We start from the raw sequence: 13964 nt of genomic DNA on the forward strand, positions 1-13964 counted from the left end.
AAACACACTCATGATTACCAACCTCCACACACTAGACCTCTAAAAGGGGGGACCTGCATGACTCAAAATAAGGATTTACATATTTCCTTATCAAATGTCTGACACAGTGCATTCCCTTTAGTGATGCAGAAAATAATTAAAATCATTTATAAATCATTCAAAAGAGGGGGTAGCAATTTCTCCATTTACTACAATGGCTATATCATTCATCCATAGGGATTATAATGTTAAACAAGTCATAGAAGTCAGCAGATGAATTTAAATTATCCAAATAGAAATAGGTTATAGTGTTGTTTACTTTAAGTGATAACCAATTTATATTATGTTTGCAAAAAACAGGGCTTGAAAACAACATGTGTTCTAATGTAACATATATTATTTCAAAAGGTATAAAGGTCCACCTCAAAATTAAACAATTTTTTAAAGAAATTCTGCCACTGGGTAAACCTTGGGAATTATTTTAAAGTGAGACTCATTGACCCTGTGGGAAATAGGCCATATATCACACTTAGGAAAAGTATCCATACTATACAGGGTCTCTATTTTGTAAAATTGTAACACTTAGGTATAATCATATATAACAGCAGTACTTAATTATTATTTTAATGAATATTTAAGTCACAATCTTAGCTTACTAAATTTGACAATACAAAATATAAAATTACAATACACAGAGGTGTTCAGGATTAACTGCATTAGCGATAAAGGGATTGCAATCCAATAGATAATTTACAAACAAAATGCCTTTACTATACGAATCACATTTCAATATAGATTTCATATTAATTGAAGAAGAAGAAAAAGAAGAAGAAAAAGGAGGAGGAGGAGGCATTCAGTGATTGATTACGATATCTGTTTTACACATTGGATCAACATGTTGTACCTTTCTGTATTCCTTAAGACATTTTCTAACCACAACAGGAGAAAGAATGGAGATTACATAATTCTGAGACATGAGTCATGACACAGCTTTTTAGTGTTCTTTGTGCCAAAAAAAGAAAGTTATGCCTGATTTGACAATCTGGGACAGGTCACTTTGTAGCCTGGGACACTTGTATACAAAATTGCATAGTCTAAATCACCTTGCTTTATGCATGTCACGCTGAATATTACCATGATGCAAAAAGGACTAAAAAATTTAATGAATTCATATTAAAATGTAAAAGTAATTTTTTTTCATAAAGAACCCTATCCTACATAAAGAAACTATGAAATTAATTTAAAAAGTTCGAATAAAGGTGAATCTCTTTTTTGAAACAAATAAAATTATATCAAACACGAGCAACAATAACAGATTATTCATTCAGTTGTAGCGTAGGTTTTCTAAATTGAAAAAATAAAAGAGTTGGGATCCAGACAGGGATTCTTAACCTGTCAAAAATTGTAACATCTCCCGGTGCGAGAGTTAACCCGGATAGCTTATTTACTTAACTACAAAAGGCATCAAAGAAAAACAAATCACAAACAATCAATTCGGTTAATCAATATATATTCAATTGAATTATTCAATCAAGTTAACAATCAAATCAAATAGTTATGATGGCTAAACAGACGAAGAACTCTTTTTGACCATAATATCCAGTAATCAATGCAAACAAATTCTTTTTCCAAATAAGAACAATTAACCGTCCATTCAATAAACATATGAAAGAAGCTTACATTAAGTGTTCATGATGAGTATACTTCGATATCAGATCAAGTGTGAGTTTGTGTGTGTGTGTGTGTGGGCGGGGAGGGGGGGGGGGGGGGTTGTAGAGGGGAGTTAGGGTCCAAGGAAAAGGTAAAGTAATTGGTTATTGGATTAACTTTCCAGAAACAAGTTTATCTGTTTTGTGCTTCACATGCTTCCACTCCATGCTGCCTTTGTTTGAGTTTCCCTCCATCTTGACTCACAGGCGTGTCACCTTTATCATCTCCCTCGCCCCTCCTTTTCCTGCTGAGGAGTAAAGGGCTATTCTGTCCTTTTAGGTTTCTCCTTTCGGCTACACAGTAATTCATCATACTATTGGGTCCACTCCTTGCAGCTGAGAGACTCATCATTATCGCTCAGCCCATCGTCCTCTCCACATGTTTGGTGAAACCAATGGCTGCAGATCACAGGACCGACTCTTCTGTGCTTTTTGGATCATCATTGTCCTAGAGAACTAACTGATTATCTGCTGCTTATCTGACCAGACAATCAGTTTAAACAGACAGGGACAGAGTCTATTTACCATAAACTCCTGCCTATCAACTGCAGACCCCCCAATTCTGTGACCTCGCCCCCGGAAGTCATGTGATTTCAGTCACATGATGTCCCTGCTAACTTGTAGTAAAGGTCCTGTTGTTACAGCAGGAAAACAACAGACTGAATTTGAAGTGTCCCACATTTACCAGTGTCCCAGATTACCCCAAATTAGAAGTAGTATTAGTAGTAGTAGTAATAGTAGTAGTTGTAATGTGGCTGTTCTCCTGCAGGGGGCAGTACAACCCGCTCAGGTAGAACCGCACAATAGCAACATCAGAAGAAGACAGTGTAGGCTAGGGGTCGAGGCAGCAGACTCTACTTTAAGCGTACACACGTCAAATAGAACCGCAGTGTACAACTGCTCCTTTTGTCATCGTTGACATTACTCTGTGCACTCAGTCTTCTATCTGCTCACTGACACGAGAATGGGACGGAAGGTGACTGTGGCAACTTGCTCGTTAAATCAATGGGCACTGGACTTTGAAGGCAACTTGGAGAGAATCCTGAAGAGTAGGTGGAACTAATACTAATACTACACTGATACAATACTGGTATTCGTAAATTTTGCTGCATTTTCCATGACATATGTCATGTCACTGACCATCAAATGAAGTGCCACCAATCTTAAACAAAAACTAGTGGACAGAAGGGAAACCTCACATCGTTGTTGTCACATTGTTCCCCTCCCTCATCAAAATGAACAGACAACATCAGTGTGACAGCACCTGAACAGAAAGACAACCATGCTGATTGGCTGATTGTGCAGGTACAACTATTTGAGAGTAATTTTGATACTCTGTGACAACACTTTAACTTAGTTGTTCTCAGTGATGAATCTACAGCCGGATTTCACAACTCAAATGTTGCCCCTGCTCCTATGGTTCAAACCTGTGCACAGTTGTGTTGTTGCTGCACAAATGTCCTGCGCTCTAGTTGACTCCTCCTCCATTCGCAGCGCATTGCACCCACTTCAGGTTTTGTGAGTTAAGAAGATAGTCATTTGCATGTGAGCCAAGTTTAGGCTGATTAGAGAAACACTTACAAAAACATTAGTCATCCTGGAAAGAGACAAGCAGATATTTCCAACACAATGAAGTCAATCATTCGAACTCCTTGTCTGTGCATGTCACAGGGACACGGAATAAACTTATAAAGTAATGAAACAAAACAAATGGGATTAACATGTGTGTGTGTTACATCTAATTGCAGCACCAGTTTTGACCAAACTTTTCTGAGAGCATCTTACGTGAACGTTATCCAATGTTTTCTTAATAATTCCTCTTGGCAAAATCCTATATCTTAGAAGAATTTTGTCAGATTGTGTTGATGTGATGACTTTCCAGCATAGAGATGAAGATAGGTGGACTGTAATTTTATAAGTCTTATCAACCAATCACAGCGGTTCGCAGTACAAGTTAATTTCACCCATTCACACACTCATATAGCCCTTATATACACTGCTCTTTTCATATCACACATTACGTATTATCATATCACTGCCTACATTATAGGTGCAGTGAAATAACTTTTCTCTATACGTCAAGGATTTTTTATTAATTTACAATATCAATATCCCAGGGTATTCCATCAAGTTACTATCAAGACTTATTGATGGCTTGGATGTCATTGTAAATATAATGTCATTATTTTCTCATCACCAAGATCATGAGATGCCATTATTGAATATTTGAAGTATTAGCCTATCATGGATTTCCATCCAAGTTTGTGCATTGCCATCACCTAATATAGGCCTTTTTAATAGGCAATTATATATATATATATATATATATATATATATATATATATATATATATATATATATGGGTCTGTTCATGTGGGGAAAAAATACTGTCTGTGTGTTTCACTGCAGGTATTGAGATTGCGAAGAATCGTGGAGCCAAATACAGACTGGGCCCAGAGCTGGAGATATGGTATGATGGGAAAGCATTTATTAGTATCTAACATTAGTATATCCCTATAGTTGACCATTATAGCATGATCATATTCTGGTTGGCTTGTGCTCAGGTGGTAGAGCAGGTCATCCATTATTTGGAAAGTTGGTGGTTTGATCCCTGACTCCTCCAGTCTGCTTGTGTCCTTTGGAAAGACACTAAATCCTAATCTGTCCCTGATTTGTGTGAATGTTTGATTGATTGAGAAGCACTAGATAGTAGTACTGTATGGAGGGTGTGTGAATAAGCAAATGTGACTGCTAATGTAAGTCCATTGAATAGTTAAGACTAGAAAAGGGCTTGACGAATGCATATCAGCCAAATAATCTGTTCCAAAATACTGTTTAGTGGATTACCACCAGAAAAACTCTGTAAGTGACTTGTACTTTACAAGTTGCTAAAAACTTCACGTTTCCGGTTTTAATCGCCTGGCATCTCTTTTCTAATTCACTACAATTTTACAGTGGGTATGGCTGTGCAGACCACTTCTATGAGTCAGACACGTTGCTCCACAGCTTTCAGGTCCTAAGGAAACTTCTGGAATCTCCCATCACCCAAGACATCATCTGTGACGTCGGAATGTGAGTATCACCTTCAAATAGTTAGTCAGACCAGCCACAGTATTAGTCTTTTTTCAGTTTAATTCTCTAATTGTTTTGTATTCTGTACCCTTAGGCCCGTAATGCATCATAATGTTCGCTACAACTGCAGGGTTCTGTTCCTCAACAGGTATTTCAGCAGTCCGCTGCACGCACGCACGCACGCACGCACGCACGCACGCACGCACACACACACACACACAAACATTTTCATATATTAATATTTAGATACATAGATATACCACATACAGGCTCATATAAACATATATTGATGTTGAGATATATATGATATTTATGTGTTTGTGTGTGTGTTAATGTATTTCTTCCATTGTGTAGAAAGATACTGCTGATCAGACCTAAAATACTCATGGCCAACTACGGGAACTACAGAGAGATACGCTGGTTCTCACCTTGGAATCAGTTAAGGTTTGTATTTACTTAGAAGTCATGGATGTTTTAAAGTCTTTTATAACCACTTATTATTGTTATGTCTCTATCTTTATGAGAATACAAACTGTTTCATATTGCACTTCCAAAAAGTCGGAGGAAGTTGTAGAGACAGATTGTGTAAATGTGTGCAGCAGAGGTCAACATATCCTGGCGTTTGATTCCTGATATGAGTCAACCTGCAAAAATCACAGAATCTTGTATTAGCATCATGCAGCCTGATGCACTTGTTTTTGATTGTCTTTTTGTTTGTATCCTTAAGGAAAGTGGAGGAATATTTCCTGCCCAGAATGATCCAGGAGGTAACAGGGCAGGTAAAACAAAACTCTGTCATTATTGTGTGTTTTTAAAAAGTGCTGTGCAAATAAATCATTAGTCTGTGTTTTGCTGATCATCTGAAGGAGGACACATAACATTTACTCTCCACAGAAAATGGCAGTGATTTTAATGTTCAGTCTTTTTTGTCTTCATCAGGATACAGTCCCATTTGGTGAGTGTGTGCTCTCCACAAAGGACACCTGTATTGGCACTGAAATGTGTGCAGAGCTCTGGAGCCCCAGAAGGTAGAGCAACAGAGGGTTGTGTGGGTAGTTATCTGCGCAATGTCAAAAATGCTTGAAACTCATCAGACGGAATGCTTTCTCTTTTCCTTAGCCCTCATATAGGGATGGGTCTCGATGGCGTTGAGATCTTTACCAATTCGTCTGCTAGCCACCATGAGCTGCGCAAAGCTGATCAAAGAGTCAACCTGGTCAAGTCAGCCACCACCAAGGTATGTTTAAACCAGGAGCAGACATGGTTTCATCTGTTCATGTAGAAAGATATATGTTGGTGCTTATGCTTGGTTCAGATGCATGTTCTTTCCGAAAAAAACTATCACAGGGTGTAGAACATAGTAGCAATGTTAATCAGAGCAAGCAATTACATATATTTTAAAAATGGTCCTGTGCTACCATCACCTTGGCAAGACAAATGTTTTTTTGTCACCCATTTGACCCGACACAGAAAATCCAAAATAGAGATCACCAGAGGGCAGTGTTGTACCACAAATGTAGAACAGATTACCGCCATAACAGTTGGTGGTGACTTAACACTCAGGAGCGGCTTGCTTTTCATATAGGCACCTGTGGCTTTGCCACGTGGGGGTCTCCACACACAACAGCCAGTCACCACTTAAGTTTTATTTCCAAAAATCAAGGATAAATTCCCCAACAACATAACCTCATTCAGGTCCCCGCTCAGCCCGCCTCTGTGCCACTCATCTTTGTCACAGATCCTCCATATGTCAGTCAGCTTCTCGCTGTGGCAGCTCTTTCACTGATTACCCTGGTACACGGCCACAGTGCCCATTTGATCAGGTTAGAGCGGCTGCACCCTGTGAGCCTCGTGTCTCAGGTGTAAAAGCCTCGTTGGTCTTCTAGAGAGTCAGGGTCCTGCCTATTTACTAATGGGGGGGGGAATCGATTCTGTTCAGTATCGCGATATTTTGCGCACGCGATTATATCGATACAGTAGCACAAAGTATTGCATTTTTTGCTTTAAATATTTTATTTACAATTTTTGCAATATTTAATTATATATGTGACAGGCCCTGGCTGGCAAAGCATGACGAGGAGAGTTTCAGAGTTTAAAAGATACCTAGTGTGTCTGCTGAAAGGATGTTCTCCACTGCAGGAGATATAGTAACGGCCTAGAGGAACTTTAACATCTGAGCATGTTGACCAACTCCTTTTCTGAACAAAAATGCCAATATTCCCCAATGAATTTAACATTTTGGGTCATGACCTTGCAGCCAACTGGACTGGACTCTAGTAGTACACATTTGTTTATTTTTCTCAATTTGATTGAAGCTCTAGGTTACTCTTATTTATATGATTATTCTCAGGTTTATGTCACTCTATTATGTCTGCTTTATGTTACTGTATTGTATTTAAATAATTTTAAGTTATGTGCTGGGAGCTCAGCGTTCATGTGAGAGGTCTCCTATTCAGAAAATAATTACAAAGGTCCTGTGACCTGAATGTTCAAGGACAAAGTTTTTGCACTTCAGTTAATGTGTAGAAGACAATGTTGTTCACAGAATTAAAAGTGACATTTGAAGTGAGGTGAGCAGTCTTATTTTCCTCATTTTTTGTAATGCCTTTGAATAATATGGGGGACATAAATCGCAATATATCGCAGAATCGAATCGCAATACTTGCTGTATCGCAATATGTTAAGAATCGCAATAATATTGATTCGTGGCCAAAATATCGCAATACTATTGAATTGTCACATTTTTGCCAATTTCCACCCCTATTGTTATCTTTGCGTGCCACATGTGGTTCAAAGCCAAAATGACAGGGAAAATTATCTTTCTCCACAGTTACAATATTTCTATCTGTCAGTTGTGTCACAAACCTAAATGTTACAATGCTTTCAATACCCATTTCAAAGTAAAAGCACTCAACATTGCTGTTGACTTAATCCGCAAATTTGTGTTTGTTGTTTCAGAGTGGAGGTATCTACCTGTATGCCAACCAGAGGGGCTGTGATGGAGACCGTGTCTACTATGATGGCTGTGCTATGGTGGCCATCAACGGAGACATTGTGGCACAGGGAGCCCAGTTCTCCCTTGACGATGTGGTATGTGTAGGCCATTAAGTGAGTCAGACCCAGCTCAAAATGTACTAATGTGACATTACTGTAAAAGCCGATTATCTAGACACAATGTGCACAGGGGAATTGGATATGTGTTACTGGGCAGGTGATCTGTGTGAGAGCAAGCAGACGTCATTCATGAGCCTAAAGATAAACATTTGTGTGTGTGTGTGTGTGTGTGTGTGTGTGTGTGTGTGTGTGTGTGTGTGTGTGTGTGTGTGTGTGTGTGTGTGTGTGTGTGTGTGTGTGTGTGTGTGTGTGTGTGTGTGTGTGTGTGTGTGTGTGTGTGTGTGTGTGTGTGTAGGAGGTGATCATAGCCACAGTTGACCTTGAAGATGTGCGAAGCTACAGAGGAGAAATATGCCAGCCACACATGGTGAGACAGCACCACCTTCCAGCCATTTTAAAGCATAAAGTTGCCAATATTATTTGGTTGATTATTTGGTTGCTTTTAATCATATCTGAAGTATAAGACTGCATAACAATTACTGATTGATAGTTTGGCTGTTTCACATTAGAGCGTGTCACATTAGTGCCTGTCTGTTTTCTCTTACTTTTCTGCTGTAGGAAAGTGAACACAAACCCTACCACAGGGTCAAAGTTGACTTCTCCTTATCTACTGATAATGATCTCTACCTACCTACCCACCAACCATTAAAATGGCACTTTCATACACCAGAAGAAGAGATCAGGTACATAATATGTATTATTCTTTACACCTTTTAAAATAAGAGAATTGATCTTTATTGAAGTCCACTGTAAAGCAGGTGTCACCTGTGTTGTTCAGTCTAGGGCCGGCCTGCTGGCTCTGGGACTACCTGAGGAGGAGTGGACAGGTGAGGACGAGCGTACACTGAAAACAATGCTGCAGTGCTGTGTGGAAATGACATTGATGTTTGTGATAATGTGTCTTCCAGGCTGGTTTCTTGTTGCCTCTGAGTGGAGGCGTCGATAGCTCCTCCACTGCCTGTATTGTCCACTCTATGTGTGTGCTGCTGTGCCAGGCTGTAGAGGACGGCAGTGAGTATAATTCAGTTGGTTTAATTGTAGACACAAACTCTGTGACCAATGATGTATCCCCCTAACAAGTACTGTGTGTATGTCCTTCACAAATTTTTCAACAACTGTATATCCTACTGTTTGTTAAAAACTACAGCGACCAGCTGTTAAGAAATCTCAGCGCACCTTTTTATCAATAAAACTATATTTGTGAGTGGTTTTAAAGATTTACATTTTCATTGTGAAGCTGAAAGCCTCTGAAATTTGGAAAGTATCATGAAATGTATAAAACATGATGATGAGTTACATCAGCAAAAAACGGGAGATTTTTAGTTACTTTCCTTCTCCACTCCCTCTCCTGTCTCAGTTTGTCTTTCCGTTTGTCAGACATCCAGGTACTTGAAGATATTCGAAGGGTGGTTGGGGATGATTCCTACTGTCCCCAACATGCAAATGAGCTATGTGGTCGCATCCTCACCACATGTTACATGGCCAGCAAGAACTCCTCTGAGGACACCTGCAACAGGGCCAAAGACCTGGCCAATCAGATAGGAAGGTAGTATTCAACAGGAGATTCTACGTCACTATGTGCTCTGTAAATTTAACAACAACCAGTAGGCACATTTAAGGCACATGACGGGGGACGCCATTTCCTTTAAACCAAAATGACCTAAAGATTTCATTTCAAGTATGTCAATTTTCATCCCTTTTTAATTTATTTTTTGCTTTGCAGCACACACATGAATATTAACATCGACATGGCAGTGAAAGGCATTCTGGGAATCTTCTCTGCAGTCACTGGAAGGTGGCCTCAGTTTCGTACCAATGGAGGAAGCCACAGAGAAAACCTGGCTCTGCAGAACGTGCAGGTCAGACAACATCTCACACAGTTTTTTTAACCATCACACATGCGTTCTGACAGTTTAACCACAGTCTTCACACTGATGCATCAGTAACACAACAGCATTTCTCAGCAGAGATGGACAGTTTTGACTTTGCTTCCTGTGTGTGTGTGTGTGTGTGTGTGTGTGTGTGTGTGTGTGTGTGTGTGTGTGTGTGTGTGTGTGTGTGTGTGTGTGTGTGTGTGTGTGTGTGTGTGTGTGTGTGTGTGTGTGTGTGTGTGTGTGTGTGTTCGTGTTCGTGTTCGTGTGTGTGTTCGTGTTCGTGTGTGTGTTCGTGTTCGTGTTCGTTCCTGTACTTATATCTTTGTGAGGACCACCGGGCTTTGGAATGCATTATGTCAATGAGTGTCCTCACTAAGACAGAAGTACAAACTGTAGTGTGTTTGTGTGTTCATGTACCAGGCTCGTGTCAGAATGGTCCTGGCCTACCTCTTTGCCCAGCTGAGTCTATGGTCCAGGGGTAAGCCAGGTGGATTGCTGGTTCTGGGCTCAGCCAATGTAGATGAGAGGTATTACTGGAGCAATTACCTGACCACAGACTGGCTGTTATACCAACATGAATGAAAAGCCTGCATTGAAATTCTAATTGAATCAGAAATTTAGGACCTTATTCTTCCTATGAGTCTGCAGCTACACTCATCTATTGACCAAAATGCTGCAGAATACACTGGCCAGTGCAATACTTAAACATTTTAATTGGATGCCAAGTATCATAATAGTATTGCATCTGGATATATGCCTTTTGTCATAGTTCTGGTTGTTGGTAATGTAAAATGTCACGAATGATGATGCAAACCTTTGGTATGGTACTTTATGGAGGTAATTCACTTGTCCACTGGCAAAACTGCAGCCACAAACTACTGAAAGAGACATGTTCTATTTCTTCGGACCATATCTAGTAAGTTAAAGCAAATTCATTTAATCACTGTTTCTTGCTCAGCCTGACAGGCTATTTCACCAAGTATGACTGCTCCAGTGCTGACATCAACCCAATAGGAGGCATCAGCAAGACAGACCTGAAAGGCTTCCTGCTTCACTGTGTTGAGGAGTTCCAGCTCACTGCTCTGAGAGGGTAAGGGCTCTGCTGGGTGACATATCTGTTTCTACTGAGAACCCCAAACCAGAAAGGAGGACTTTAGGTCTGAGGCAGAAATTAGTCCCAGTAATGTAGCCTCTCCCCCAAAAAACTTGTCAACTTTACACCAGCATTGATGGGTAATATGTGAAAACACCATGTATTTAGGTTTCATGCAGCAGTCATTGTTTCAGTGAAGCTTTGTGTATACTACTAAAAGGAATAGGAGCACCTTGTATAGTTTTCATTTTACCAGGGGTTTTGGTTTTCCGTGCAGAATCCTTGCTGCTCCACCCACAGCTGAACTGGAGCCACTCACAGATGGACAGGTGTCCCAGACAGATGAGGTAGGACAGACTACTGTCTACAGACTTATATTGTTCCCCTAATTAGCATTTTTACATAAACGTAACTCACTGGACTTCGCAAACTGCAGTAGGTCCTGATTTGGTTTGAGGGTGGGAATATTGTTTAAACTGCAGTACTAATACTCAAGCAGTATTTGCACAAGAGTAATATTAGGATAAGGCCAAATGGGTGATAAAACATTTCGCCCTTCTACTATGTGATCTCCCTGAATATCATAAAAAACAAGCATATGGGGCAAACTATCCCTTTCCTCAAAGATGTGACATTAAATTATGATTTAATACTGTCAGTTGAAGTTGGTCCTGGATGCTATTATATCAGGTTTCAGGTATAACACAAACTTTATACTCTTGATAATTTCTCTTGACTCTTGATAGCAGCATTACATTTTCCAAATGCATAACTTTTTTTGTTTGAACATACAAACATACAATGTTTGTATGTTCAAACAAAACAAGTTCAGCTCAGAAACTCTTTGCATGGGCTCTTTAGTAAATTACCATTTCCTGTATTTCCTGTTTTCTTTCCTCTACTCTAAACACCATGACTGCTCCCTCCTCAGGCAGATATGGGGATGACCTACTCAGAGTTATCTGTGATTGGGCGCCTGAGGAAGATCTCCAAGTGCGGCCCTTTCAGCATGTTCTGTAAACTCATTCACACGTGGAAGGACTCTCTCTCACCTGTGGAGGTCAGTCAGCTCCTTCGCCATGTGGAAGATTTTCCTGCTTCTCCTCTGCTGTAGGACAGTGGAATCCCGTCAGAGGAATTTTGTGTATACATTCTTAAGTTTGAGGGTGTCTATGTTTACAACAAGCTCTCCCATGCAAAGGAGAATCCAGATTTTCTATAAATCAGTAATAATATTTTGGCTTTTCCCTTGTTAGTTAATTATCAAAGAATATATACACTAGCTTTTCCTAATTGTGTGATTGGCATGAAGGTACAGAATAATAATGTATGTCTTATCAGTATTATTTATAAATATTGTGCATTTAGCAGTAGCTTATTATAGTGAATTGTTTTTTTATTTTGATCTGAAAATAAAAAAAACGTTGTAAACATATAATGGTCAGTAACAGCACTATTTTGTTGTCTTTCTCCAGGTAGCCCAGAAAGTGAAGCACTTCTTCAGGATGTACTCAGTGAACCGCCACAAGATGACCACGGTGACACCATCTTACCACGCAGAGAGCTACAGTCCGGATGACAACCGCTTTGACCTCCGACCTTTCCTCTATAACACACGCTGGCCCTGGCAGTTCAGGTGCATCGACAACCAGGTAGACAATATTGCAGAAACTTTGCTTCACTTCATTCTCGCATTAGAAAGGTTGGCTAAACTGAACTAAGTAAAAAGAGAAAGACGATGATTATAAACATAAAGGGAAAAAAATTATCTTTAAGAAGCTTTTTTAATTTTCTTGCTTACAGGTGTCTCAGATGGCCGAAAATACCCCAAAGCAATAACAGCCTGAGGTTCGGACTGACTAGCGAAGATCCATCCAGCATTTTTCCTTGTGATTGTCTACAGCTTTTCCTCAAGTCATGATTAAAAATCTGTACAATTGTGACAGTTGACTACATGTTCACTGAATATAATTAATTTTAAAAGTGGTAAGGAAACAATTGTGCAATTAAATAGACCTTAACTTTGATTGGTCCTAGCTTAAATCTATTTTTTTCTATCAAATCTATTTAAAACCCTAAGCTGATTATACCCGTGTAACTAAATCCACTGTTAGGGTTTTCAGAGTTTTCTAAATTGTAATCACAAAGTATATTTCTAATAAATATTGCACGAATATATCTTCACATAGGTGTTCAATGTCTTGTATTATAAACAGGACACACTGTCAAAACCATGGTCGTTTATTTAACCACAGATTGTGATACAGCAATAGAAGTGCTAAATGGTTTGTATTTATATCAAGGCTGTAATCATTAAGTGAGCTTTGCGGGGGGGAGACCAAAATCTCACAAGTCATTATTAACACACAAGATAATTTTTGATGTATTGTATGTGCAAACAAAATAGGGCCACAATGCCAGCACGAGCACCAGCCCGGAACTGGAACCTGAGTTGGTGGGAAAGAGATATTGGACCAACCTCATGCAGAGCTGCCAGAAATAGTGTACGAGCTGCACAACAACGTACCTCCTTAATCCTTCAAAGTTTCATAGTGACTATTCAGTTTACAATTCAGGTAATTTGGGGGTGGGGACAAATTAACAATTTTTAAACATGGGGGGGGGAAGCATTTTGGGTTCAGGTTCTTGTGTGTGTTTGTGGGTGTCTCTCAAACTGAAGAGCAATCTTTGAGTGGAATTTTCCCTCTGTGTGGGGAAATTAATTTACTAATTAAATTTAAAGTCAGAATTTTAAGGAAAAAAGATATAAATCTGAATTATGTCAGAATTTAAGTAAACACGCTACATATAAGTCATGAAAGGGACCTCTGCTCCCAAAACTCCATACCTTAAATAAAAGTACAAATAAATAGATGAGTGAAAGTACTAAATAAACTACAAAACATGAGTGAAAGTACCTGCTTAGTGTAGCCTATTCACTGATGCAATAATCTACCACGAAACCCCTAAATCCATTTGAATTGTGTCTTCACCAGTCGAGTGGTGCTGCTGCATGAGGCTGCGTCTATTACCTGTGTAAATATTAAAATCAATGTGAGCATGTAGCATACTGCTGTTAAAGTGTAGTTTATTAAAAATATGAAATACCTGATAGTAAATCTA

The 13964-nt window shown here is 39.3% G+C and overlaps 1 protein-coding gene across 1 annotated transcript; it reads left to right on the forward strand.

Annotated features, from left to right (window-relative positions):
* Positions 1-2531: 2531 nt before the first annotated feature.
* On the forward strand, positions 2532-13025 carry nadsyn1 (NAD synthetase 1). Its single transcript, XM_061067905.1, has 21 exons — positions 2532-2737; positions 4098-4158; positions 4644-4760; positions 4855-4908; positions 5115-5204; positions 5488-5539; positions 5700-5788; positions 5880-5997; positions 7719-7850; positions 8170-8241; positions 8433-8557; positions 8653-8701; positions 8783-8885; positions 9252-9420; positions 9598-9733; positions 10169-10275; positions 10707-10838; positions 11119-11188; positions 11773-11901; positions 12317-12493; positions 12645-13025. Exons 1-21 carry the CDS (start codon positions 2653-2655, stop codon positions 12678-12680), a joined length of 2103 nt encoding a protein of 700 aa, XP_060923888.1. The 5' UTR covers positions 2532-2652; the 3' UTR covers positions 12681-13025.
* The last annotated feature ends 939 nt before the right edge of the window (positions 13026-13964 follow it).

The sequence above is a fragment of the Limanda limanda genome, chromosome 3 (genome assembly GCF_963576545.1).
Source record: "Limanda limanda chromosome 3, fLimLim1.1, whole genome shotgun sequence".
In the NCBI taxonomy this organism is placed as follows: domain Eukaryota; kingdom Metazoa; phylum Chordata; class Actinopteri; order Pleuronectiformes; family Pleuronectidae; genus Limanda; species Limanda limanda.